This window comes from Candidozyma auris, chromosome 1 (assembly GCF_003013715.1).
Source record: "Candidozyma auris chromosome 1, complete sequence".
NCBI classification, from domain to species: domain Eukaryota; kingdom Fungi; phylum Ascomycota; class Pichiomycetes; order Serinales; family Metschnikowiaceae; genus Candidozyma; species Candidozyma auris.
This window is the reverse complement of record NC_072812.1, coordinates 955,364-981,920: the sequence shown is the minus strand read 5'-3', so window position 1 is coordinate 981,920 and position 26,557 is coordinate 955,364. Positions and strand designations below refer to the sequence as shown.

The 26,557-nt window shown below is 46.3% G+C and overlaps 15 protein-coding genes across 15 annotated transcripts; 8 read left to right on the top strand and 7 right to left on the bottom strand. All coding sequences in view use genetic code 12, as the record gives it.

Moving 5' to 3' along the window:
- Positions 1-580: 580 nt before the first annotated feature.
- Positions 581-2,161, top strand: CJI96_0000458 (uncharacterized protein; the record flags this gene model as incomplete). Its single annotated transcript, XM_029034683.2, has 1 exon — positions 581-2,161. One exon carries the CDS (start codon positions 581-583, stop codon positions 2,159-2,161), a length of 1,581 nt encoding a protein of 526 aa, XP_028889925.2.
- An 863-nt stretch (positions 2,162-3,024) lies between these two features.
- KIN2 (serine/threonine protein kinase) lies at positions 3,025-6,870 on the bottom strand (the record flags this gene model as incomplete). Its single annotated transcript, XM_029034682.2, has 1 exon — positions 3,025-6,870. The coding sequence occupies one exon, from the start codon at positions 6,868-6,870 to the stop codon at positions 3,025-3,027; it is 3,846 nt and encodes a 1,281-aa protein (XP_028889924.2).
- A 1,563-nt stretch (positions 6,871-8,433) lies between these two features.
- ATP17 (F1F0 ATP synthase subunit f) lies at positions 8,434-9,089 on the bottom strand (the record flags this gene model as incomplete). Its single annotated transcript, XM_029034681.1, has 2 exons — positions 8,434-8,673; positions 9,027-9,089. The coding sequence occupies 2 exons, from the start codon at positions 9,087-9,089 to the stop codon at positions 8,434-8,436; spliced, it is 303 nt and encodes a 100-aa protein (XP_028889923.1).
- Positions 9,090-9,798: 709 nt separating this feature from the next.
- Positions 9,799-10,094, bottom strand: LSM6 (U4/U6-U5 snRNP complex subunit LSM6; the record flags this gene model as incomplete). Its single annotated transcript, XM_029034680.2, has 2 exons — positions 9,799-9,821; positions 9,890-10,094. 2 exons carry the CDS (start codon positions 10,092-10,094, stop codon positions 9,799-9,801), a joined length of 228 nt encoding a protein of 75 aa, XP_028889922.1.
- Positions 10,095-10,455: 361 nt separating this feature from the next.
- Positions 10,456-11,118, top strand: CJI96_0000454 (tropomyosin TPM1; the record flags this gene model as incomplete). The annotated part of the gene is made up of 2 exons (XM_029034679.2): positions 10,456-10,473; positions 10,651-11,118. 2 exons carry the CDS (start codon positions 10,456-10,458, stop codon positions 11,116-11,118), a joined length of 486 nt encoding a protein of 161 aa, XP_028889921.1.
- Positions 11,119-11,576: 458 nt separating this feature from the next.
- CJI96_0000453 (Rab family GTPase) lies at positions 11,577-12,200 on the top strand (the record flags this gene model as incomplete). Its single annotated transcript, XM_029034678.2, has 1 exon — positions 11,577-12,200. The coding sequence occupies one exon, from the start codon at positions 11,577-11,579 to the stop codon at positions 12,198-12,200; it is 624 nt and encodes a 207-aa protein (XP_028889920.2).
- A 532-nt stretch (positions 12,201-12,732) lies between these two features.
- On the top strand, positions 12,733-13,893 carry CJI96_0000452 (uncharacterized protein; the record flags this gene model as incomplete). Its single annotated transcript, XM_029034677.2, has 1 exon — positions 12,733-13,893. One exon carries the CDS (start codon positions 12,733-12,735, stop codon positions 13,891-13,893), a length of 1,161 nt encoding a protein of 386 aa, XP_028889919.2.
- Positions 13,894-14,436: 543 nt separating this feature from the next.
- CJI96_0000451 (mitochondrial 37S ribosomal protein uS13m) lies at positions 14,437-14,802 on the top strand (the record flags this gene model as incomplete). Its single annotated transcript, XM_029034676.2, has 1 exon — positions 14,437-14,802. One exon carries the CDS (start codon positions 14,437-14,439, stop codon positions 14,800-14,802), a length of 366 nt encoding a protein of 121 aa, XP_028889918.1.
- Positions 14,803-14,944: 142 nt separating this feature from the next.
- On the bottom strand, positions 14,945-16,564 carry CJI96_0000450 (rRNA-processing protein BFR2; the record flags this gene model as incomplete). Its single annotated transcript, XM_029034675.2, has 1 exon — positions 14,945-16,564. One exon carries the CDS (start codon positions 16,562-16,564, stop codon positions 14,945-14,947), a length of 1,620 nt encoding a protein of 539 aa, XP_028889917.2.
- A 581-nt stretch (positions 16,565-17,145) lies between these two features.
- Positions 17,146-18,093, bottom strand: CJI96_0000449 (ubiquitin-specific protease OTU1; the record flags this gene model as incomplete). The annotated part of the gene is made up of 1 exon (XM_029034674.2): positions 17,146-18,093. One exon carries the CDS (start codon positions 18,091-18,093, stop codon positions 17,146-17,148), a length of 948 nt encoding a protein of 315 aa, XP_028889916.2.
- A 350-nt stretch (positions 18,094-18,443) lies between these two features.
- Positions 18,444-18,905, bottom strand: CJI96_0000448 (uncharacterized protein; the record flags this gene model as incomplete). The annotated part of the gene is made up of 1 exon (XM_029034673.2): positions 18,444-18,905. One exon carries the CDS (start codon positions 18,903-18,905, stop codon positions 18,444-18,446), a length of 462 nt encoding a protein of 153 aa, XP_028889915.2.
- A 729-nt stretch (positions 18,906-19,634) lies between these two features.
- RPL10 (60S ribosomal uL16 domain-containing protein) lies at positions 19,635-20,842 on the top strand (the record flags this gene model as incomplete). The annotated part of the gene is made up of 3 exons (XM_029034672.2): positions 19,635-19,690; positions 19,754-19,809; positions 20,175-20,842. The coding sequence occupies 3 exons, from the start codon at positions 19,635-19,637 to the stop codon at positions 20,840-20,842; spliced, it is 780 nt and encodes a 259-aa protein (XP_028889914.2).
- Positions 20,843-22,447: 1,605 nt separating this feature from the next.
- PMM1 (phosphomannomutase SEC53) lies at positions 22,448-23,203 on the top strand (the record flags this gene model as incomplete). The annotated part of the gene is made up of 1 exon (XM_029034671.2): positions 22,448-23,203. One exon carries the CDS (start codon positions 22,448-22,450, stop codon positions 23,201-23,203), a length of 756 nt encoding a protein of 251 aa, XP_028889913.2.
- A 71-nt stretch (positions 23,204-23,274) lies between these two features.
- CJI96_0000445 (uncharacterized protein) lies at positions 23,275-25,266 on the bottom strand (the record flags this gene model as incomplete). Its single annotated transcript, XM_029034670.2, has 1 exon — positions 23,275-25,266. One exon carries the CDS (start codon positions 25,264-25,266, stop codon positions 23,275-23,277), a length of 1,992 nt encoding a protein of 663 aa, XP_028889912.2.
- Positions 25,267-25,598: 332 nt separating this feature from the next.
- On the top strand, positions 25,599-26,186 carry CJI96_0000444 (uncharacterized protein; the record flags this gene model as incomplete). The annotated part of the gene is made up of 1 exon (XM_029034669.1): positions 25,599-26,186. One exon carries the CDS (start codon positions 25,599-25,601, stop codon positions 26,184-26,186), a length of 588 nt encoding a protein of 195 aa, XP_028889911.1.
- Positions 26,187-26,557: the final 371 nt, after the last annotated feature.

The following is a 26,557-nucleotide window of genomic DNA, read 5'->3' as shown; positions in this document are numbered from 1 at the left end:
TATACACAACCAAAAATATCAGTATAAAATTCCTTAAGACATGCCCAATTTCACCTAGCTGAAGCATAACTGGAAAATACTCATGAATTCAAAAAGTGACACTCTACGAATTTTGAAAAACGACACCCACTCAACTGCACCCTCTTGCTAGTGAAATAAAAGCTCCAAAAAGCCCCTTAAAGGCCCCTAAATGCAACTGCCTACGAAAAAGTGTTCATAATCACCTCCTATGCTCATTTCTAGACCCCCATGTTAACAATGACAGTAGTACTTTTTTTCCAGAACCCCCTAACAAAGTAGACTCCACACCACAATCTCATCAGATTTCACGCTTACCATTCACAAATCCATCTCCAATTTCCCATCCCCATACCCTTCCCTTCTACCTTCTTTACCTCTTCTTTACTAGTACTAGTAGTAGCACTATTTTCGCAGCCAAATCACTTCGCGATTTTTCACTCTTCACATATCAACCTTCACCAACACAACAACCCCCCAGTTTCCCCCAGTTCTCCCCCAATTTCCCCCAAACAACCCCCAACTTCTCCAATTTCCCCCAACGACCCCAAACTCATTTGGCATGCCTCCAGGACGCCCGCCCTCAACGGCGCCCGCCAACCATCCGGCGCTCTCGCTTTCCATCGGCTCAGACGACCGCATCCAGCTGCTAGCAAAACTCACCCCAATATCAATGCCCAACGACGCTCTCGTGGACGACTTGAAGAGAAGCTACCCGCACGAAAAACGGTGGACGCGGTTCCGCAATTCTGCCGAATACGTGTTTGTGATGCTGTGGACGGCCCAGTGCCGAGGATACGTGAAGTTGGCGCTGGAATACTTCGACGCTGATTTGTTGGAGATGGAGCTTTTCGCCTTGGTCCAGCCGCCTGTCGTGGACGAGATGGCCTTGCTTTCAAACAAGTTGCGCCTTGCGTTGCTTCTGAAGGTCCACGGCAAGAGAGTCCACAGTTTGGCCCAGTTCGAGCAGCTTTTTCGTGTTTACTACGGGCCCGACACGCCTCTCAAGGGCCACGCTGGCCAGCTTTCTGACCAGCTTTCAGGCCAGCTTTCTGACCAGGCATCGGACGAAGCCGCCCCCCTCTTTGACGATCTCTTCATCGACGAAAAATTCCACGTTTTGTACCTTCTTATGGCTGAAGTCTCCACATACGCCGACTTCCGCGAGTACATCGACAAAAACAGCATTGCGCCGGGTCAATTGCGTCCGGAAATCTTGTTTCGAGAGCCTCGTGGCGCTGAGGTGGACGAGTACATCTTGGTTTTCGACAATACAACGTGCTACAGGCGTACTACCAGGGCGGTGGAGCTCGAGGTGCCGAAAAAACGCCGTTTGGCGCCCTCAGACCCGGACACGGCGCTTGGCCCGGGTCCCTTTGACGTGTCGGCGTCCCACGAGATCGTTTTCCGCAACGTCTACGAGCTCGACCGGTTTATCGGCGAGTTGAAGCAGAAAAAAACCAAAAAAAACCGGGCGTTGCTCGATGTGGTGGCCAGCGACGACTTCGTCGACCATATTTTTGCGTGTGAGTTGAAAAAACGCCGAATCATCCACTCAAGGAAGAAAGAGCTGCAAATGGCCAGATTGCTTGCTACAAGAAAACGGTCTTCGAGATTGGAGGCCAAGGAGAAACAGAGATCGCAGGAAGAACACGAAAGAAAGGCCCACGAGCTTGCAGACTTGCAGTATGCTGTTTTGCGGCGGTCTTCTCATCGAACACGGGCTCAGGCGCAAATGGACTATTCTGCTGGGTTGACTCGAGAAGAACGCTTGAAGCGGAGGCTCGAGGCTGACGTCGGCGAGCCCGAAGCCGACGTGATTCTTCTGGATGTCAAATCTGTGAAATCGGAGGATCCTGAAGAGATAGAGGTATCAGCAAAGTCTGAGGAGCCTGAAAACACAATAACGCCAAATGCCATGGACGTTGATGCTTCAGGCGAGCCTGAACAAGCACAACATGACAATCAAAATGACAATCAACATGCCACAATTCCTACGACCAGCACCTCTTCAAACGAAGGCAGCTTTTCAGGAAATGGTCCAGCGTTCTCACATGATGAATCCACTCTGCCAAAGCTTGAAGAGATCAACAAAGGGCCCAGCGTTGCACCAGAACCTACAGAAAGAGTAACTGACAATTGAGTCCATTGATTCTGGAGATTGTTGATGAACGATTCTTCGAAATGATGCTTTGTTCATCAGATCAGGTCAATTTACAACACGGTGATTTCTATTTTGCTAACTCAATATTGTACTTGAAGAGATGGTTCAATTTGTGGAGAATTGAGGAATTTGAACTATTCTGGAGATTCTTGTATGTGAACACCTCAAGCTAATCACAATTCAAGTCAATTGAACCCTACACAGTGTATACACTGTTGAGCTAACTCAATTCCATCAATTTGAGGTGATTGGATGAAAGTCAGTGAAGAGTACTATTTTTCCACCCTTGAGTCAATCACTACAATATCTCAAGAAGCTCTCTGCCAGAATTGGTTAGACCATTTGCTATCAAAAGTCGACCAGCGCTCATAATCATCTGGGGGTAGTCATGGAAATTCCACCTCAGACCCTTCATTTCTACCCTACTTCCAAAGTTGGAAAGTCGGCCAAAAGAACAAAAGAACAAAGAGAAAAAGAAAGAATTGAGGAATTTTTCGTATCAGCATTCCTTGGCTGCACTGGTTACTTGCTCAGGGCTTAGACCCCATCACTAAACGTTTCTCCGCAAAATGACCCCAAACCAACCAGCAACCAGCAACCAAACAGAAAATACCGATAATGCACGAACAGGACTTGTCGATAGGTGCTACCTGCTTCAGCACGTATTTGGTGCATTTGGTTGCATCGTGACGAGAACGGAATGGCCTTCTCCACATTCCAATATTACTTTTTTTTGTTCCTTCACTTTGATGCCTCCATCCCCTACATTCCTTTTCAATGCTTTGCTTGTATTGAATATGTTCAATTCACAGCTGATATGGCGTTGTAAGCTTGCTGGGCTATTACAAGTTCAATTCCTCGAGAATCTGCCCGGCCAAATTCTTATAGCTCCATGTGTTACCTAGCGTCTTCTTGAACTGCACACCATAGAGCCCCACTAGAGGCACCTTGACGATATTGATCTCAAACTTCAACGGCGTCTTTCTTTGGTGTCTTTCCACCACCGCCCCATGCTCGTCCTCGTCTTCTTCCTCGGTGACTCCCATGGATGCACTAGGTGATCGCTGGTGCTTGGCTCGTTGCTCGATTCTCGACGAAACAAGCATGTCGCTGCCTCCTCCAGGGTTCAAGCCATTCAACGAATCCACAGAGTCGTCGTCGGTGAGCTGCTGCAATTGTGCTCTTGTCTGTTCGTCGAGATCGTCATAGTCAATGTCGGCAGCGCCCAAGAGCAGCTTGTTGAGTCTGGCGGCAGCTGGCGTGTTGGGAGGCATCAACGTTTGCGAGCCATTCTTCTTTCTGTAGGAATTAAGTATAGACTGTCCAATGGAGAACTTTCTTCTGTGGCCCTGTCCACCAATGGAGTTCAGCTTCTGGTGGCCCTTGTAGTTGCTTCCCGCCTGTGGAGATAACATCTTGGTGTTCAAGTGCAACGACGGTTGTCTGGACGGCTGCCTCGAAGCATTCAGAGGAGTTCGATTGTGCTGAGGGGTTTGTATCGTTGGCGTTTCTGGCTCCGGTGTTCTTGTTCTTGCAGGAACCTGTTTTTGCACCGAGTCTGAAGATTGGGAGAAGGCATCGCCATAGAGTCTCTTCTCTTCGTCGTAGTCCAGCCTGTACTCGTCAATGATGGCGCTGGCCTCATCTTCTGACTCTGTAGGTTTAGGAGCAAGCACCGCTGAATGGACACAGAGAAATCCGCCTTTTACTTCCTGAAATTTTACTCCAAGCTTCGTCAACACATTGATGATGTTGTAGCGGATAACAGGAAGCGGCTTTGTAGACGTTGTTTGCACACTGAAAAATCCCTTCAAGAAAAGTGTCTTTGGATATTCGATGGAAGGCATGCTGTTGCGCCTGGCGTGAGCGAACTGGTCCACGATCTGCTGCTCTGTCATTGGCGGAAGCTGGGCAAACTCTTTATCTTCAAGGTTCACATCATCAAACATGGCATCGTTGCGGTCAATGCCCTCGTCGCTATTTTGTGCAGCCATGTTATTGGGCAACGCTGGATGCTGGTCGCTACCTTTGAATACTGAATCCTTGCGAATATGCCCCCCGACAGATTTGGCTCTTGCTGTAGGGTGAAACTTCTTCTCTGCCGGCTTCGACTTGTCGATCTTGACAACATCTTCTGCGTTGAGATTCGGCAATGGCGGCAAGTACTCAGCAGGCACAAATCCACGATTTGTAGATGCCGTTCTTGCGTGTCCCCTGTAGTTTGCAGCGTTGGGGTCCAACGTTTGCCGAGGTGGCTCTTTCTCTCGAACATTGACCCGAGAGCCGCTCGACTTCTCCTTCGCCGTGACTTTCATACTGACACCACGACGAACCAAGGGATCCGCTTTGCCCAGTTTCTGTGCTGAAGACGGCGACATTCGACTCGAATCCTGTGACGTGCGAGTGTCTGGCGCAAACGAAACAGGGGCCATTGTCGTTTCGTCCTTTTGAGGCGAAGAAGCGCCCGATCTCGTGGGAGACGTGTGGCCTTGTGGATGTTGTTGCTTCTTGCCTGACAACTTCCGCAAGAGAGAATTGAACCCCAGCTTCTGGTTGTCAGCTTCGCTGAGAGACTCTCGAGGGCTGTGTTGCAGTAACATGTGCTGCTGTACGGAGTCTTCATTGGTGGGTCCTGGCAGTTGAGAGTCTCTGTTGAATGCACTGGGCACCATTGGCGTGTGTGCCTGTTCAGGGAATTGCAAGGTGGGAATCTGCTGAGGCGGCTTGGGTGGAGGTTGCGGCAGCAGAGACCGATGATGTTCAGACGCAGATCGTCTGGGAGGCGCCAGAGAAGGTGGCGCTGGGGAACCCAGAGGCGGCGAGAGCATCTGCGGAGTGTTGTGTTGCTGACGTTGTAGGTTGATTTGTTGATGCACTTGTTGCTCCTGAGATTTTGAGTCGCTTTCCTGAAGCTGGCTCTGCAACTGGTTCCGAAGAGCTTCCTCTTTTGCTTTTTTACGTTTCCTCATTTCATCAACTAAGTAGTAGATTGAAACCAATGGGTTGAATCCCCCCGTGGGATCTGGCAACATATGAGTGTTCGGCCCAGGCACATAGGACCGTCCCTGCTTAGCGTGTTTATACCAAAGCTCCGTACTCATCTGATATTCCGGGCTTGAAATGACGTTATTGAGCTCTTCAGTAATGGCCTGAGCCGAGCCCAAATCAAGAGTTGCGATAGTCTTGATGATCTCTGGATCAACCGGCAATGTCAAAGGTGCTCTTTTGGAGATGTAGCTGGGGACGGCAAAGTCGTAACCCTTGTTCATCCAAGGATGCTGGATAACCTCGTGCAATGTAGCTCTCTTTAAAGGATCCACGACAAGCATTCGAGAAAGGAGCGAAACGCACTCTTTGGAGATGAAAGACGGGTACTCGACATTACCACGTTTTATCTTCTCGTGCAACACAGAAACCACCGGATCGTCAAATGGCACCTTGCCGCATACCAAGACATACAAAACAACACCAAAACTCCATACATCGACCTCGGGCCCCGTGTATGGCTTTGCGCTAAGTAACTCTGGCGCAGCAAAGTATAAAGACCCGCAGTACGTCTTGAGAAGACTCTTGGGGGTGTACAAGTTCAGCAAGCCGAAGTCGATGATTTTGATGTCACCTTTCTGGTTGATCATGATGTTTTCGATCTTCAAGTCCCTGTGCACAACGTTGTTCTTGTGACAGTAGTCTAACGCCAGCGCCACGCCTCTGGCAAACTTGCGGGCGTACTTTTCACTCAAGGACCCATGCGAAACAATGTAGTCTAGAAGCTGGCCGCCCTCCACGTACTCGAAAAGCATATAGTAGTGGTTTGTCATGGGCACCATCTCGTAAAGCCTGCAAATGTGCGGGTGGAAGAGCAATCTTCCCAAAGCACCTTCTCGAATAGTTCTCTTGTCTCTAGCAACCTCTTTCTCAAATTCTTTCTGCCTCTGAGCAGCCTCTTCCGCCAGCGCTGGCGCCGGATCGTTGGCATGTGCCCGCTGGTACAATTTTGCTGCTCTGGGCACTATTTTCACCGCACACTTCTCTCCCGTGGCATTGTGTCTTGCTAGCTTGACTTTACCCATCGACCCAGCTCCAATGGTGCGGATGAAGTCCCAGTCGCCAATGGATTTACGGTGGAATTGCTGCTGCTGGTTGTTGTTGGAGGTGTTGTTACGCAGCCCATGGTGGTTCCCGTGGTTTTGGGAATGGCTCTGCTTATGCTGATGTTGCTCTTGCTGACTCTGCTGACTCTGCTGATTCTGCTGCTGCTGCTGCTGCTGCTGTTGCTGCTGCTGATGATGATGATGATGACGCTGGCTGTGTCTGTGCTCGTGGCCAGATCCTGGAGTCTGTTTATTCGTCAAAGGAGGCGGCGAGAATGTTGGCGGCGGCAAGAGATCCTTTGGAGGGTGGCTGTGGCCGTGACTGTGACTGTGACTGTGACTCTGGCTCTGGCCCTGGCCCTGACCCAGACTCTGACTCGAGTGCTGCTGGCCTTCTCTCTCTGCCTCCTGGCCCGAAATGTCCATTTCCTTGGATCCTCGTATCGAGCTCGATGCGTTTCTGAGCATCCGAGGAGTAGCAGGCTGCGACGAAGACGCTGGCGGGAATTGGGGCTGCTGCGGTGCTCTAGAAGAAGGTGGGGGCCCCGACGACGATTGTTTAGAAGGCTGGTGCTGCCAATTGTGGAGACCGTCCATGCGAGGTATTGATATCGAACAAAGGTGGATGCTAAGGGAGGTACGTTACTAAGGGGATGTACGGGTGCAATGGGCTGGAAAATGAACAAATTTGGCAGTGGAACGGAAAAGCCTGGATTTGTTATGGCTGTAAGCTGGGATCGGGATGCCGTTGCAGTGGGGTGGGCGTTGGAGGGATTTGAGTTAGGAAAAAGGATCTCGCTCAGGTAGTTGCTCACGTGGAGAGTCTCTGCCGGATTGAGATAAATCGAAGGAGCCGGTGGAGGGTGATGAAGGTGGGTGGAAATACGCTGGTGTAAGGGTTTTGTCTGCCGACGGCACGGGGCGATTTTGGCCTTGTCTTCAGAACGACCGCCATTCTGTTCAAACGCCCATACTTCTGCGTGCAAATGGGCGTGTGCTGGACCGGCTGGAGTGGGCTTCTGTGCGCAGTGGGTAGTTACGCAGGGGCTGGTGGAAGGTGTGCGCAAGTCGCAAGGAAGGCGGCTAAGTGCCGAGGAAAGCGTGGGAACACGGACAAGAAAACAGGCGCTTTTGTTGAAAACCGATTAAGGTTTACAAGGAAAAAAAGAGAGTGTTTATTTATGAGTTTTTTTTTTGGGGATTTGCCAGGGTTTATATACCCAGAGGTTTCTGGGCGTCGCACGACGTCCTAGGCCCAGAGTCTTGGAGGTTTCAAAAGAGAGATTGAAACGAAAGAGAAATTATTAGGATGAGTCAAATGGTGAGAGAGAATATAGTTTCAAGGAGAGTGGAATGTTGAAGATCAAAAGCAATTGAGCTGTCTATTCAGTTTAATCGGAGCTTTTGGAGGGGTCAATTCAGTAAGAGGAATTGAAGGCACAGTGTGTGAATTGACGAATCTCGAAAAAATTGTGCTTACGAGGGTATGGAGTTGCTAGTGGTGCTTTAATTGTTGAAATTTGACAAAAATTGACCAATTGGGGTCTGACGTTCTGGATGGGTTGGATTGAGTGAGGGTTCAGATGGAAACAGTGGATTTGCTCAGTTTGGTCAATTTGTGATTTTCTTTGTTTGGAAGGCTTTTGGGTGTTTTCTTTCAAAGGTGCTTCGAACTGAAATGATTTTAAATGCAATAAAACTTCATGTGAGTTTACATGACAATGGTGTTTTTGAGCTTTTTTGCACCCATTTTTATGGAACTAAAAAAGCGTCAAATTGATGAAAGCTATCCAGTACGAAATACGCTAGGCAGAAGCATTTCTCAATGATGGAACCCACTACGCTTGTTTGTTTCATCTTTTCTCGAAAGTGCCAGTGGAAAAGAAGTTGAAAAATGCACTTCTCAACGATTGACGTTAGAGCTCATCAAGCGATTTTTTAGAGGGCATCATTACATATTCATGACATGTCAGGTCAAGAATTGCCCTTCAGGGATGTACGAAGATCATGTTCAAGAGCTGTTTCTGGTGCTTCTGGTGGGCAATTGGTGCTCTCTTTATCATTTCAGACTTCAGCTACACGTTCATCAGAAATCTCTCTTTCCCTCCCTATCGTCTACAATCACGTATCGTAAAAAATATATTCCACTACTTATGGTGTCTAATGCTTGTGGTGCTTCAAGTGAGACTGGTACTCCCAGATGTAACCGGAAATGAGCACAAGAGCAGCCAAGTGAAGCAAAGGCTTGCCGGAAGCGTTGTTGCCGTCGAAGTAGGCGGCCTTATACTTGCCCCAAGGAGTGGATGGCTTCTTTGGAGCAGGGGCTGGGCCGGTTGGCAACTTCTTGTAGAAGGACACAACCTCGCTCATTCTCTTAGCGTCAGCGGCGCCACCGATGTTCTGGATGTTAGTATGGGGAATGCAGTTGGTAGTTATGCAAAAACAAATGAAATAAGGAAAATTAGGAAAACAATCAAAAATCTCTGGATTTACAGAGGTGTTGTGAGGGAAGGGATCTGTAAATTTAAAGGGAGCGTGTTCCACGTGTCTGAAAATGGGTGAAGGTGGATACATGTGTGATTTTTCAATAAAACAATTGGTGAACTTTCAAATTTCTGCGTGGTAGGCTTGTTCAGTTGAAGGTTTGTTCCAAGCTCAGAAATTGCCTAGTAAAATGTTTGGAGTCTGTAATTTGGCCCACAGTGGGCCAAAATTCGCCGTTTTTGCACGTGTAGAAAGCTCTCGCTACGTACCTTAGCAGAAGCGATCTTTGGTGGGATCAAGGTGGACAATTGTCTTCTGATGATGAAGGACATGTTTGGTGAAGAAAGAGTTTTCGGTGGACCCGGTTTTCGCTTTAAGTTGAGATTGTGCGCTCTCATTCGTCCGTGGTTGTATGCAGGTCGAATGCTAGAAAATTGTACAAAGGGTTTAGACTAGCATTAGATTTCGAGAGAATACAAAGATTTAAGGACTCAAATGTGGAAAGTGAGCTGTAAGGTTTAAGTGGGGGCTTCATGAAGCTCTGGAGGAATGTCTGGGGTGAAATACCAGCCATCGAATTGGTGCACGTGACCAGCTCTGCACTAAGAAATCGTCGTCAACAACAGTAAGGGCGTGTTCCAGCCAGTCAAAGGCTTAGAAGCATTTCTAACGTTGACCAAGTCATGAGCCCGGCGTTTCTAGTCGTGTGTTTCAATTCAAGCTTTTCGGCTGAGTGGACAGCTGGGAGAATTGCCCAAAATTGTGGGAATTCCAATCGTTTTGTTTAAAGTCCGTATCCTGGAGGACCACAATCCATCAAATCTCCAGCATAATGCTATGCTCATCATCTGTGTTGCACATTTGAGTTTCATGAAAAATATACCCTCGTATCTGATCTCCTTCATTCTCTTTGAAACGTCTGACTCTCTGAATTTCACCACCCAACACGCCCGATACCTCAGATGTTCCCTGATTTCTCGTCACTAACAGTCCCGCTACTACTAATCTGTTTTCTGGCCTCCCGTGAATTGACTATTTCATCTAAAACTCGCTAATGTACAAGACTGTGTGTTAGTATTCAAAATCAACAAGAACTCATTATTAAAATTGCTAAAATCGCTTTTTCACATACCGTTGTTGCCTCTGATGAAGACATCGTTGTAATTTTTACCTTCCTTTTCACCAATCATCTCTTTGGCTCCGTCTAAGGCAACATTCATAAAACCATCTATGCTCGAAAGATTGCCTTTGTACTGCACACCGTTGTGGAGTTTCACGACCACAGAGCTGCCGATGATGGAGCTGAGAAACTTGGAAGGGTCGGTTTTCAGTGACATGACCTGATGTAAGAAGATAGTTCCATGGCGTAGGTTTGAGATTGTACTACGTGGTCGTGTGCGAACCAGACGTGTGGATAATTGCGTGAAACCAATGAAGTCAACCAACCAAGGGTAGAGTCAATATCAAGTGATCCATCATATACTCCAGGTGGGTCCTAGACAACTTTCTTGCCGCTAATTGTAAAGAAAAAAGTAAGTCCACGTTGGACTGTTGATCACGTGCTCTTTGGTCATGTGCGTGTTTTCACCTAGATTTGACGCCCGCGCCCCTACAAACCTGATTTGTTTACGCATAAATCGTCTAACACAGGAAGGAAAAAAAAAAAAGCCAACCCCTACCTTTTTTACATAAGCAACCATGGACAAACTCAAGGAGGTATGTTTGGAGATTCAAGCGGCACGGAATTGCGGAACTCATTCTGTGGAATTGCCTTATTGAGCCAATTGGTCCCCCCCCCTCCCCTCGCCAGCTATCGGCCAAGTTGGGGGCGCCACGTAGTTTCCCATTTCAGCGCCAGAAGTGTCACCCTGTCACATGTACTAACTCTTCAAGAAACTCAACAACCTTAAGTTGGACGCCGAAAAATGGCAGGAGAAGTCAGACGAATTGGCTGAGAAAATCAAGGAGTTGGAGCAGGAGAACCTCGACAAGGATCACCAGATCCAGGCCTTGACGAGGAAGAACCAGGTGTTGGAGGAGCAGGTGGAGAAGTTGGAAGCTGATCTCTCTGAAGTCAAAGAAGCCGCCAACGAGTCGCACTCATTGAAGACTTCCAACGAAAACTACACCAAGAAGAACCAGGTGTTGGAGGAAGAGTTGGAGGAGGCCGACAAGAACTTGAAGGAGACCACGGCCAAGTTGAGAGAGACCGACATCAAGGCTGAGCAGTTGGAGAGGAAAGTGGCTTCTCTCGAGCAGGAGAAGGACGACTGGGAGAAGAAGTATGAGGAGTTGGACGAGAAGTACGCTGCCGCCAAGGCCGAGTTGGAGGAGATCAGCCAGCAGTTGGAGGCCATCTAAGGTCGATGGTTGGTCATTACCGATTTGGCACATGTCAAGTTGGGCATCAGTGGCACCTCCCTTTTGCATGCCTTCTGCTTTATACCTAATTATATAGCGCATATTGTTAGTTGCGAGTATGCTTCAGTGTAGAGGGGGTGGTGGATTGCGGTTGAAGACGAATTTTGAACTGGCAGAAAGAAAAGAAAAAACACCCAAGTGACTTGTTCAAGAAGCTAGCTTTTTACGGATTGTAATTGTATCACTGTGGGTTTGCCTTGCACATCTAGACTTATACTTTCCTCAGAGAAACTTCTAGCATTCGGGCAATTCCTACAGTACAACTTCATAGGTGAGCAATTCGTAGTGATACCAACAGTTGCAATTGCCCATATCTCGTAGCCTCTACCCTGCCTTCCGTATATATAGTTGCCAGAACATCCTACTCTTCAAATTTTCTACGAAAACCCAAAATAAGTATGACCCGTGTACCCAGAGAGCATCCCTATGACCAGATCTTGAGATTCATCTTTCTTGGAGACTCAGGCGTGGGTAAGTCAAGCTTGTTGTTGCGTTTCACCCAAGACAAATTCAAGCCCTCGTTCATGGCTACCATTGGAGTCGACTACAGTGAAAAAGTAATCGACATCAAGGACAAAAAAATCAAGTTGCTGATCTGGGACACCGCCGGCCAAGAACGGTTCCAGAGCCTCTCCAAAGCGTACTACCGAGGCTGCCGAGGAATCTTGTTGGTTTACGATGTCACCCAGAGAGAAACTTTTGAAAATATTCACCGCTGGATGGACACTCTTCGGTCCCAGGCACACGAGTCTGCCGAAATCTTCTTGGTGGGCAATAAAAGCGACGATAAGGAAAACAGAGAGGTTTCCATCGACGAGGGGAAGGCGTTGGCGGTCCAGTTAAACGTTCCTTTTGTGGAGACCAGCGCCAAAAGCAGTCTGAACGTCGATGCCTGTTTTCGAGAATTGGCAATGATGCTTGGGCAAAAGGGACTTACTCAGCCGGAGCCTGTTTCTCAGAGTCTGAGCAAATCTCAAACGGTCGATTTGTTCACACATACAATGAAGAACAACTGCTGTTGAGGAAAGCGTGCGATAAGGTTGTGTCAGTTCAAAGTACTGGTGGATGGATCCATTTTTGAAATTGAATATATGGAGCTTTTAGAAACTTACTCTGCGGACTTGTTCTGAATCCGAGGATACCTCTTTCTCCTCCTGTTTCGTCTGATCACATCGCTTTCAAGTTGAATAGCAGCAATTTACCGTCCACAAATAAAGAAAAAGGTAGAAAAAAAAAATAAACATATAAAAGAATACATCGAAAAAAGAATACACGAAAACAACACCTCATCACCAAATCAACCATTCCCTCAATTCCCCTTGTCCATTTCCTCAATTCCCCTTGTCCATTTCCTCAATTCCCCTTGTCCAGCCCACATTCCCACATCAAGTCATCCCCAGAGTCCCATGAAAAATGTGTGCGCAGTACTTATCTCTCTCATACAACACCTCCTGGACACCACCCAGGGCAAAACCGCCAAACAGCCCCTCCCAAGCCAATTCCTCGGCACATCTTCATCAACTTCTTTTCCTTTAAAAATACACTCATTTCACAATGCCCCTTTGGAACGGGCTCCGCCGCAGACTCTCCCTGCAGCAGCTCCTGCTGTACTTAGTCGACGAAGACTACACCTCCACTCGACAAAGAAGCTCCAGAGAAGAGTACAGAGACACAGACAACGATCTTGATAGCGAATCGCTCATGCGCATGGGGTTGATGCACAGCGCCAGCGCCGACCAGGGCCAGGAGACCGAAGTTCCCAGAGAGCCTGCAATGCCTGTTTTGTGCAACGTTTTCGATCCAGACGAGCCTGTGCCGCTGTATGAGCTGTCGCAGGAGCATCATCGAAGCCGAAGCGAGATCAGAGTACCAGAAAGTGATAATCTACGGCGAGAGCTTCGGGAGCCTCTTTCGTTGGAATGTGCACCTCCAGAGCCCATGGGGATTCTGGATCCGTCGCTAGCGCTGGTCAATTCCAACACTTCGAGCGGCTCCACGCTTTCGAATGGAGCTACGCTACTATCGAATGGGACACGGCTGAACCGTCGAGGCCGAGAGGCAAGAGAGTCTCGAGAACACAGCAGGGAGCCTCAGCCCCGGAAAAGATCACTCAAGAATTTGGGACTCAAGTTCCTCAACGCAAGACAGCACTTTTTGCTTGCTGTGTGTCGAGATGTGCTGCTCGTGCCGTGTATCATGGGACTCTGTGACTCGTGGTGGATAGTGTTCATTTCGAGCGAGAAGTTTTCGGGGGAATCGGCTGGAATCACTACTGCTCGTGGCTCTGAGCACTTTCTCGAGGGTATCTGGTGCATTGTGGCTGGCTACTTGCTGTACTCGGTGTTGGACGGTCTTATGGTCAGATGGATCGTCACTTACTCTATTACTGGTGCTATAGTGAGGATGTTGCTGATGTCGACGATTCTCGTGGCCGTGGAGCAGTACTTGGTTTCAGCATTTTCGGCTGAAGGGTACCAATACGGTCTACACACGTGGATCTTGATTCTGTGTGCATTAACGTTGCTTTACATTGTGCAAAACTTTGTCACGTCGAACATCGACTTGAAGGGCAAACGAAGGGCCCGTTTCTTTGATTTCTACAATATTGTTGTTTTTGCAGTCGTGCCCGTTGGGTTGGCTTCTTTTATCACCATGATTGGTCTACTACGTTCGCTTTTGATTCTACGCCTTGATATCGAGGAGCAGCGAAGGTGACCGTTATAGCACAAGACACGCGGAGGGGGCCACTAAACATGATGACCCAAATATGATGTTTTTATGAAGTACCTTTTTTTGTAATGAGAACTGTAGAGGGAGCACTGCACTGTCTCTGTATATCGTTGCCTACAGAACACTAATAAGCAAGATTTGTATATTTAGTAGCCGACGTAGCATTCATGAGTGGTCTATTCCATTGTAAGTTATATTGATTATTGTCGTTTTTTTTTTGGAATACCCGCTGATTTTTTTGGTTCTTCTACAGATAAATTCAACGTTCCAGAATTTTGCACCCAATTCGCTGGTATGCTCAACTCTCAAGAACCCAACAACAATTTAATAAAATTCAAAAACCATCCAGTCGAGACAATTTCCACTAGTAACACGGTCAACCTGCCTCTAGATTAAGGAATTTGCATTCACCACATTAAGTGCTTCACCTTCATCGTCATTTACCACCTCCTTCAAAAACTACCTGCACTTTTCTCATATCGCATTGAAAAACCTTCAACTACCAACTCTCCACCCTCCACAACCAACATGGCCGTCCACGTTTTCGGCAAAGCTATCAAGCACACGCTGCCTGTTCACATTGGCCTTGCTCAAAACCTTTTCGGCGTCGGGCGCCAAACAGCCCAGAGAATATGCGCTAAGGTGGGCATCTACCCAAGAATGAGAATGAACCAGCTCAGTGAAACTCAGATCATGTCGATTAATAAGGAGCTCTCAGACATGCAGGTGGAGCACCAGTTGAAGCAGAAGATTGGTGGTGACATCAGACTAAAGATCAAGACAAAGTCGTACGCTGGCCAAAGACATGCGGAGGGTTTGCCAGTTAGGGGCCAGGGAACGAGGTCTAATGGCCAGACGGCAAAGAAGTTGAACAAGAGACGTGTAGACTGGTGATGGTGAAAAGATCAAAACGCATTAGATCAAAGCGTATGTAAATAGGGAAAGGTTCTAATATCGACTATGCCATGTAGTATACACCCACGCTACTCTATACTTGGAGTGAGTACGATGATAGTTATATACAATTGTTCTCGGTTCATCCGAATAACTTGATGGAGTTGTCTCCCACAAGAAGCTCCTCTTCTTCTTCCTCTTCTTCGTCCTCTTCTTCAGATAATTGTTCTTTCATGCTCACTCTTTGTCCCAACAACGAAGCGAAGAACTCGTCGATCTGGTCGTCGTCCCACTTGAGAGCCGGCTGCGGTGTCTCGAAATTGGCAATTGGCTCTTGAACATGGTACCGCAACTTTCTGCCCTTGGACGCTTTATTGTCGACATTCTTCTTGACCTTGGCAGACGCCGCTCCTCTCATGGCGAATTGCAAGCCTGACGTTGGGTCTGTGGACTGAATTTTTTTATCAACCAAGTCATTCAACAATACTCTGTAGAAATCTTCATCATCAAAAATCAGCTCCACTTCCTGAACATTGAGTGACCTGCTCTGCTGTGTTTCTGGAATTTCCTCCTCACCGTCTTTCCCCTCGCTGTTCTCATTACTCGTTCCTTGCGTCTTCAGCTTCTCATAATACTCAAATCCTAGAGGCTTCAACTGTTTTCTGTTGAGCCTCGTTCTCTTGACAAGTCGCTCCATGTCAGCCAAATTGTTTATCACCTGCTGCTCTGCAGATTGGTTGAGAGCCTTGAACTTGCTGGCATTCATGGCACTAGACCCAGAAGAGTTTTGGATCTTCGCCAGCCATTTTGTGAGAACATTGCTTCTGTAGTCGTTGAGAATAGTATCATACTTGCTGGTGGCTTCGAGGTACTGCTCCAACAGTCGTTTCTTAGGCTTGTGGTCCACGGGCTCTACCACCACGTTCTCCTTAACATAAAGCTTCGACCGCAACTGCAATATCATATCTAGCAATGAGTAACACTTCTGTGACACTTCTTCTATCTTGCCGTCAGTTGATTCGTCGCCTAATTTTTCCTCGACCAAAGTATCGTAGTTCCCTGGCAACAAGTTCGAATTTGTCAAGGCTTTTTGCACCTTTAGCCTAGCGTCTATTAGCGCATCAAAGAGCTTATGCTGTTGTAGTATGGCGTAACCCTTAAGCGCCTCCTGTGAGGCAGCCTCGGAAAGTCTGTTCACAATGTGCTTTCTTTCTTTTGCCATCATCGCCTTGATTTTCTGTCTCTTAGCATCGCCGTCCTCTTCGTACCCCTCACTTTCACTTTCATCGTCTTCATCCATCCCAGACTCATCGTCACTATTAGCTCTGAGAGAGGCTCCACTGTCATCTTCGCTGAGATCTGCTCCATCCTCTTCCTCATCCTCTTCTTCTTCACCATCTTCCCCCTCAACATCATCACCCTCCTCTTCACTTCCCTCTTCCTCTTCCTCATTCTCCTCCCCACTTCCTTCACTGCCCTCATTATCATCTCTGCTTCCATCACTATCATCGTAAAGACTCTTTCTTGACGTCACTGCGCCTTTGTACTTCTCTCCCTTTACAAGCGATCCATTCTGGCTTCTGAGCTTCGACTTGCCCACGGGAACGTAGTGTTCTTTCTTGAGAGCCTCATCGTCGGAATCTGATGAGAGGGATCCTTCTTCGTCAATGCGTGCAAAGGGGTTCAGCTCTTCATTTTCGATATCAAAGTCAACGGGCTGTTCTGCCTCGGCGTACTTCTCGGCAAGAGATTTCTTTGCCATCTTTTATTGTGGATGTGGTTTGAAGATGGGGCTACTAAGTACTTAAAAAAAGTATAACCCCGATGCGCATCGCAGACATATGTAGGCGAGTGGTTGCAAAATGCACTGAGAAGAAGCCAGAGGTGGGAAAATGGAAATTAGAGAACTCGGGTGATATTTTTTTCGTCCTTCTTTTAGCGTACTCATCAAAATTCGGGGTAAATTCTACTAAGGGAGAGCAATGGCCATTTTTTTAAGATTTGGCTGCTCACTACAATGACATTTTCGATACATGCGATCAAATTTGTTACGTATCACCACCGAAGCTACCGAATTATCTGTGAAAAGCAGTAAATCTAGCAGTACCTTCTTTCCAACAGGCTTTACTTCTCATGGTTTTCGAGAAGGGAGCAGAACCTCTCCACTGTGCTGCGCAGACTTCTGAATGGTAAATTCCAGTGTTCCAGAAGGAAGGCATCTTTGCAATATTTTGTGGTGTAAAATGCGTTGGACACCTAAGCTTATTCAGCCATCGAAATTGTCGAGGATGCATCGCTTGGACACCATGGTTCGCAAATATGAACCCTTCCACAAGGTTTGATCTACTTGACCTCGCCAAATGAGAAGTGTCCCGTCTCGTTGGCATGTTTTGACGCTCCATTCTCCCCCACCAACACCAGGTAGCACTCCAAGCAGCGAACCCTGAACGTGGTTGTATTGGTGGAGTAGTTTTTCAGCTGCAAGTACTTTACAAGTTGCTTGCTAGCTTCAACGATATCCTCCTCGTGCTGCGTCCAATACCCTACGTCTCCTTGCTTGCTCTGGCTCAACACGCTGTTCAAAACAATACTATCGTAGTGAATGCCCGAGTACACCAAACAAATGAACTTCTCTGGCTTCGATGCCTCATCTTGGAACACCATCATGTTCCCCAGCTCCACGTCAAAGCAATTGATCCTGATCCCAAGAGCCTCAGCAATGATGCCTAGTTCTATAGCCCCTCCCCACGAATCTTTTTTCTCGATCCACTCGCAGTACTTGTCAATTGGCCTTCCTAGCACCATCTCGTTATAAGTGAAGGGATCACTGGCTATCTTGCTGGACACAAGCTGTCGAAGGTCTATATCGTTCATGGAGAGCCTGTTGGTGAGAGAGTAGCTGATTGCTCGAAACATACACGAGTTGTCGTCTGGAACGTTCCTCAATATAGCATATTTGTCAAGCAGCTTGATATGGACACTAGGAATATCTGGAGATTCTGTGGGACGACGAGAAGGAGGCGATGGAGCAACATTTACTGGTTTGTCTTGTGAAGGGGTTTCTTCAGCAAGGATCTGTTGATTTGGCCGGATCCCTGTCTCTTTTATGGAAATCGTGGAGTGAGCATCTATGGATTGCGGGGGAAAGCCAACTTTGAAGGAAGATATAGACACGTTAGCAAGTTTTGGCGAGGATGCAGAGATGAGCTGAGTTAGTTCAGCTACCGAGATCGATTCATCGTCGAAGGCGATGACGTCAGTTGCAGACGACGTCTTGACCTTGATTCTCATTGCATATACTTGTTAGTAGTTGTTAGTATTGATATCAGTTGCATGCTAATCGCGCAGTAGTACTGATATCGCCACAATCGGTGACCCAGAAACCTACTATTGATATGCACAAAAGTGGGAAAAATTACAGCAAATCGGTTCCGCAAAACATCATCTGCTGGAAGACGAATTAGACTTCTTCATGAAATTCTTTCCAAAAACCTACGCTCTCGTGATTCTATCTTTCCGTTGTGGCTATCTAGTGTACATGATATTCCAGCAGACCGTTAGATCTGAAACGAAGCAGCAAAAAAACGAGCAGTCCTTTTGCTTGTATGTTCAAAACCCGACCCCAATCCTTCGTGCTTTGTTTAGTCTCTCATCTCAACTTCACCCTCAGCGTGGGACGAGGGAACCCCTGTTATAAGGGCATCCAAGTTATCCTTCTTTGCATCTTTGATGGCATCAAGCTCAGCCTTGTTTTCTTGCTTATACTGCTCTGTCTGCTTGTACTTCTCCACAGACTCCATGAACTTCTGGAGGTTGTAACCAGCACACGCCTCGCTTTCTAGCGGGGTGTACGGCCTCTGCCTGAGATCCTTCAATCTTCTTTTGTGGACTTTTCCTTTTCTGTGGTGATCCAACGTTGGCTGGGACTCGAAGTATTTGGCACACTCAATACAGTAGTATTGGCCCAATCCAGGCTTTGTTTCGTCCAAGGGTTGGTTCTTCAATGCGTAAACGGACTCCTTTGTGGAGAGATCCTTGTAGACAAGATCGAGATCTCTTGTTCTTCTTTTTGTCTTGTACCTTTTGACCGAATATCTACCCATGTTTATCTGCTTGGGAAAGAAGCTGATTCTGAGGTCTTATCTGAGATGAGCATGGAGCCAGTGTATGCAGGACGCGGTCCATTTGCAATCAAAGAAGCTGGGCCATACTACTTAAAATAATCGAGTTCCAGGTAGTTTGGATGAATAGGTCATCAAATAATGCTTTAAACCCTCATTATGTTTATTTGGGATGTTGTCAAAAAGCGGCTTAGAAGAAGCATGGTTAGAAACTACAATGAAAGGTACTTGTCGAGGTGAGAATATAGAGAAGCAAATTAACGGCAGAATTAGCACAATCAGTATTGAAGGCTCCAGATACTGATTTTTTGGAGCTAGTTGTAGAGCTTTTTATATCGTTGTTCATGATTACTGCCTTTGTAGCGAATCACAAATTGGCTGCGAAAAGATCCAAAGAGGGAACAAAGCACAGGGGTCTACATAAGCATCGTCTACAATTGACTATACTTGAAATTCATCTATATTGGGAGCAAAAGTCCACCTGGTTTAAATCAGTATAGAGAATTCTCAGATTCCATTCTTGTTTCAATTGTATAGTAATCCACATCAAGAATCTCCAGAAAGGCTGCCCACAATCAAGAAACAACGATGGCTTAGTCAAAAATGAAAGTAGAATTGTCTACTATTTCTCAGAAAAATTATCGACCCTGTGCTCCAAATTCGATTTCCAACGCCTTTTCATAAATTTGTGTCCCCATTGGAGGTTTGGTCATGCACAGTCACAGCAACGCACGTGACTCGGAACCACGATCTGGCACTCACTCACAGTAAGTGAACCCTAAACCCTAGGGTGCGTGTCTGCAGTACCGCACTCGCTGGGGCTCACTAAGAAAAAAATTTATCTCGCTGCTAGTTTTGGTTCTCCTTCAACGACAAGTTCCAACAGGTATGTTTAGAACAAATCAAGCAGCGGAGTCCGTACGAGAAATGCCCAGGACGAACATAACAAGTTGACAATTTACCCGTGAATGTTTAAATTTCCCATATCCTCGGCCATTTTGCGATAATGTGCGGTCATTTCAATGTTCCCACTATTTCATGAAAGTCCAAGAATCCACAAAAAAGCAGCAACTGATAATAGAACAACCCATATTTTGATTTAATAGAGTCCCAAAGAATTGCCACCCGTATAAGTTCCTTTTATTCAGAGCCATTACATTTCCCCCCTCGCACGACCCGATTAATAAGCAGCATCTCAGTTACGAAACTTCGCAGCTTCCACTATTTTTTCCCACCTACTAACTCCTTCAGACAAAATGGCTAGAAGACCAGCTAGATGCTACAGATACTGTAAGAACAAGCCTTACCCAAAGTCTAGATACAACAGAGCTGTCCCAGACCCTAAGATCAGAATCTACGACTTGGGTAGAAAGAAGGCCTCTGTCGATGACTTCCCATTGTGTGTCCACTTGGTGTCCAACGAGATTGAACAGTTGTCCTCTGAGGCTTTGGAAGCCGCTCGTATCTGTGCCAACAAGTACATCACCAAGATGTCTGGTAGAGATTCTTTCCACTTGAGAGTGAGAGTCCACCCATTCCACGTTTTGAGAATCAACAAGATGTTGTCGTGTGCCGGTGCTGATAGATTGCAGCAGGGTATGAGAGGTGCCTGGGGTAAGCCTCACGGTTTGGCTGCCAGAGTCACCATTGGTCAGGTTCTCATGTCTGCCAGAACCAAGGACTCCAACAAGGACGTTGTTGTTGAGGGTTTGAGAAGAGCCAGATACAAGTTCCCAGGTCAGCAGAAGATCATCATCTCTAAGAAGTGGGGTTTCACTCCTCTCGACAGAGAAGAATACATTGCCAAGAAGAGAAACGGTGAGGTCAAGGACGACGGTGCTTACGTTAAGTTCTTGTCTAAGAAGGGTAACTTGGAGGAGAACTTGACCCAGTTCCCTAACTACCAGTACCAGGTTTAAGTGTATATCTAATTGAATCTGCTCCTTGAAAGATTTTGTAGTGTAGAGATCACTGACTGGCCCCATAGTATAGAAGAGTCATCAGCACATTTGTATATATTCTGACTTCGATGATGCCATCATGACTGAACAACGTGAATGAATAAACACTAAGAAGCAGTGGAGAAGAGAGACTTTTTTAAGATCCATGACTAACTGAAACACGATAGCTGAACTTTTTGTGAATTTAAAAAATGCATCCCAAATTATTCTAATTGCATTTTTGACAGAATTTTGAATACTTGTTGAAGTATCTTATTATACAGACGAAACAACGACTTTATCAAATGTCAGTTTCAAAAGAAAGTAATAATAAAATCAAAAACAGAAGTAATTGCATTTCTGTGGATTATGACATATAACAAAAGCGTGAAGCGATCCAAGCGATGGTCAACAGCTCCATCAATACTGTGGATATACCCTCTTATAGTAACCTTCTCAAACTTCTAGAAACAACTTCTTATGGTTACGCCAGCGTCGTGGTCAGCGAACTCTTCCACTTCTCCAATGAACCATTCTTTTGAGTTCCAAGAAGCAAAGATAACTAAATCTATATCCTGTGCTTCACCGACAACGTCCACCTCACAAATTCAATCCAATTAGCCCTTGTAGCATAATCTGACCGACTACCATTCTTTTATACGTGTAATACAGATTTCTTCTGTTAAATCTTATCCTGATCCCATCAGTCTCCTCACTGTTTTTTGCCCTAGCCTTTGCAGGTTGCCTTTACTAGTCATCGAGTGAAATCAACGAGTTATGGTGAGGTCTAATAGTGCCCTTAAAATGGCTGCGAAAAATTGCTCCTAGTGAAAGTAACGCAAGAAGGTGACAGCTGCAACTCGCACAGCAATATCTGAGTTCTATGATCAGTTGATACTTAAAAGGATTCCAATGTATAAATTGAAAGTACGTTACCACTTTAATATTCTACTTAAATATGAGAAACACGCCAATTCTTCACCACGGGCCCGAGAAACAAACAGCATTTAACGTTGTAAATGGCCCTATTTTCTGGTCAATGCCATTCATGCTTTCTCACCGGACCCATGCTTTTGCACATTCCCTTCAGAAACAGCCAATCACAATAATTAGAACTTGAACCATGACTCGCAGGCAAATTTAAACGTTCATCAAACCACACAAAAAACTTAAAGATTCTAATATTTTCTCCCTGTTTTCCATATTACTGCGCCTTGTTCAATCTCTTTGGCTCCCACCAGTACACTGAGGCAGAAACGGCTGCGAAAAAAATGGCCAGGTAGCTTCAACCCACGAGGAAACAACCAGCACCAGAAGGCAAGAAAAAAACCACAGAAAAGCCAATTGATACAAATTGATCACATTTTGCTCTTCTTTTCTAAACCTCTTCTTTTTTTTTTTTTAATTTTTTTTTTTCCTAATTTCCACCTTCCCACAACCTGCTCAAATCGTTGGACCTCATCAACACTTAGCCGCGTGTGGGCATCCATCTGCATAAAAATTTACGTCCACCGCGTCTTATATAAATAGACAAGTTTTTCCCTCGCCAACACCCTCTATATAATTCCACATTCACTCATCACCATGTCATTCTCCCACAAAGAAAAGCCAGACACGTTAGTGTTGTTCGATGTTGACGGAACCTTGACTCCTGCCAGGTTGGAGATCTCCGACGAGATGAGAGAAACTTTGAAGGCCTTGAGAAAGAAGGTGGTGATTGGCTTTGTTGGTGGCAGTGACTTGTCCAAGCAAGTGGAGCAGTTGGGCGAGAGCGTGTTGCAGGACTTCGACTACTGTTTTTCCGAAAACGGCTTGACCGCTTACAAGTTGGGCAAGGAGCTTGCGTCGCAGTCGTTCATCAACTGGATCGGCAACGACAAGTACAACAAGCTTGTCAAGTTCATCTTGCGCCACTTGGCCGACATCGACATTCCCGTCAGAAGAGGCACTTTTATTGAGTTCAGAAACGGTATGATCAACGTATCTCCTGTGGGCAGAAACGCCTCTACCGAGGAGAGAAACGAGTTTGAAAAGTACGACAAGGAGCACAAGGTCAGAGAGACCCTTGTCAATGCTCTCAAGGAGAACTTTGCCGACTACGGCTTGACCTACTCCATTGGCGGCCAGATCTCCTTTGACGTGTTCCCTACCGGCTGGGACAAGACCTACGCTCTTCAGCACGTGGAGAACGAGGGCTTCAAGGAGATCCACTTCTTCGGCGACAAGGCCTACGAGGGTGGTAACGACTGGGAGATCTTCACCGACCCAAGAACCATTGGCCACGCTGTGAAGTCTCCTGACGACACCATCAGAATCTTGAAGGAGCTCTTCAACTTGTAGATGCAGCTTAATTCGATTTGTAGATGCAATATAAACATTTGGGGTATTTACAAGAAAACCGGCATTCGTCATTACTTAACACGGTAAAATAGAACAGACCCATCGCTTCCTCCCGCAATCACCTGTTCTACAGACTTTTTGCCAATTTGCACTCCGTCCATGAGCTGGAGACGGTTAGTGGTGAGGTTGTTGATCTTTTTCGCCAACCTCTTCTTCAGTTCAGTCTCACCGGCCTCAAAATCGCTTGGTTCGATGAGTTTAGGTAATGCAACCGGCTTTGAGCTCTTGAATGTCTTCCCGTTACCAAATTGGCCACTGGTATTATCACCAAAGACAAGAACATCTTTATTGGGACCCGAGTTATCCAAAACCACAAAAATGTGGTCTTTCCCAGTTACCACATTCTTGATTCCAATATTCCTGACCTCCTTTGCCTTCTCGTCGAATTCAGTGAGGCCCACAAGCGATTTGAGTACGGCAGGAACAGAAGCGACATGCAAATACTGAGAAAGACCTAGTTGGCCCTTGAGACCGGCTCCGAAACTGAGCAAAAGCTCCTGATCTTTCAGCGGATCTTCTTCATTCGAGCTCTGCATTTGAATGAATGACGTCTCGCCAGAAGCAAATACATCTTTGACGTTGAATTTGAAGCCAGCGCCATTTTTGGGCAAGCTGTATTTCAGGACCCTCTCCAAGTCAGCTAAGGTAAATGCAACTTTGGGAACTGGCTGAATATCATCAGCTGATGTCAAATCTTTGCCACATTGGCCAAACTCGTTCGCACCCCAGGTCCAGATGTTTCCGTTCGATTCACTAGCAATATTGAAATTCTCTCCAGTGGCTATTGATGAGAAAGTTCTTGGGCGAACGTATTTACCTTCTTTTGTCGTGACTATTTCGTTGTTTAAGTTCGTGAGCTCATAAACTTCATTGGGAACAATCCCTGGCGACTTTAAGAATGGAGAGAACTTAGGAGAGCCATATTGCCCTTTGTTCTCAGCGCCTTTGGCAGCAATAACACCAAAAAGCCTGCCTTGATTGCTGAGAATAAGCAAGTGACTGAGACCGGCTGCCACTTCCTTGATTTTCTCTCCCTTCTTAAACACACTGACATTCAATTTTTCAGCGGGGTAAGCATAGGAGGTCGAGCCTAACCAGCCTCGCACCTTCTTAGGCAACTCCTTGAGTTTAGGTCCACAGTAGATATCTTTCTGATTATTGGATAAGTAGTAAAAACTGTCCTCGGAGTAAATTACCCGCATAACCTTCAGAGGCATTTTCACCAAAACTGGCTCTTTGAATTTGGGGCTGTGGTGATACACTCTTCCCAGGTCATCAATGGCCACCAAATAGTCTTTTTGAACCAGCACATCTTGAAGGTACATGCCATCAAAGAAGCTCAATCGAGCGGGAAGTTTGTTCTTCATGAACCCCCCAAATACATAGAGACCAGGTGTGGTAGTAGAGTCCACAAGATTCTTGACAAAGCCAGGAACAAGCTTCAACTCCTCATTCAAACGATCAACCAAGTTCTTTGTCTTCTTCTTGTTTCCCTTTGGATCCTTCATATCTCTCACTTTGGAGTCGTCTATGTCAAAGTTCAACTTATTCAGAGCCCATCCTTTCAAATACTTATAGTTCATCACCACCGAATAAACTCCCACAATAGACACTAAAGCAAACACACCAGCTCCAAGCGCTTTGAACCTTTCTCTTCTCTCCCATGATCTTCTGGCCTTCTCTTGGTCTTTCTGCATTTCCTGCTGTATGATGAACATTTGCTCTTTCCACTCAGGCAGATTATGCTTGAGGCCCTGCAAACGGGGATGTTTACTTATGTCAAATTCGGCAAACCCATCGGCAGCATCATCAAGTCTTTCTTTCCTTTCGAGCTCTCCTGATTCGGTCATCTCATCGACCCCGTATCCGAACTTGAACTCCTTCTTCTGCTTGTTGAACTCATCAATGGATTTGTATTTGTCAGAGTATAGTCTCACCACGTTTACCTGATGGAGCGGTTTTGGGAGACGTAACAGTCTCGCCAAACGAACCCTAGCAAGCATTCTGAACAATAGCTTAGCTTTAGAGATAGCACTAGTTGAGAATACAGACCCGATATAGCGCAACTATATGCAGGAAACACAATATGGTTAGCTGGTCCAATGCAAAAAAAAAACCCAAATGAAGGCTTTGGTAGTTGATAGCTACCAGTTGTAGGTGTTGAAAGGGGTTCCTGCTGTCTTTTGCTGATTGACGGCAAAAGATGTACCCTTTGTGTCACCTTTGTTGTGTCAGTTGTGGCGCATTGTCTGCAGTACATATCAACCTCACAAGTCACAAATTCTACCACTTATCAATAAACCCACTTACACATCCAGTATCCACCATACATTTTATGTACAGCGTGCAACAAAATATAACAAGGAGACTGCTTAGCTCGATAACCAAGTTCGACACCAAGAAATTTGTGCAGTCGCTCCAGACGAAGGGGAAGTTTACCGAGGAGCAGGCAGAAGCAGCCGTGAACATCGTAAACAAGGCTGTGAATGACGGCATCTCGTCGATCGCTAAAAATTTGGTTACCAAGGAAACCTTGAACTCCATTGCATACCAGCAGAAAGTTGATTTTGCGAAGTTGAAAGGTGAACTTCAGACAATGGACAAGTCTGAGTTCACAAACCTCAAGAAGGAACAAGAGCAGTTGCGTACAAATTTGACGAATCTTCAAAATAGACTCAAAGAGGAAATCACAAAGAACTCTGCTGGAGTGAGGCTCGATTTGAATTTGGAAAAGGGCAGAATACGTGAGGAAAGTTCACTTCACGAGCTGAAAATCGAAGATACGTACACGAGAATTGACGAGGAAATCGCCAACATGCAAATGCAAATCAAGTCGGTGAAAACGCAAGTCATGCAGTGGTTGATCGGTGTAAGCTCTGGTACTGCTGCCTTGATGTTGGCCTTTGTGCGTTTCTTCGGTTAAGTCAACGCGTACAGGCTCGACTAGCTTTTGAATAAACTGTGAAGAACATACTTCAAGGTTTCGAATGATACTGCGTCTTTTTGCACGGACTAAGGACAGGGCCGAAAGGGTTGGCTCCAGAGTCTCGCGCTTCGAACGCAAGGCCATTTCGATTGCAAAATAATCATTCTTCTGCGGACAGAGTCGCTGTCCTTATTGTGCTCCTCGCCATTTACAGGTAAGAAATGTGATTACTATTGCATCGCAGCTACTGGCTGCGATTTGGCTGCGAAATACTATGTGGTATATTTGGTACGAAGACTCAGACGGCACGCAGAGTTGAACAACTAATTCGTTCGCTCCTATGGATATAACACGACCTCCATAAATAC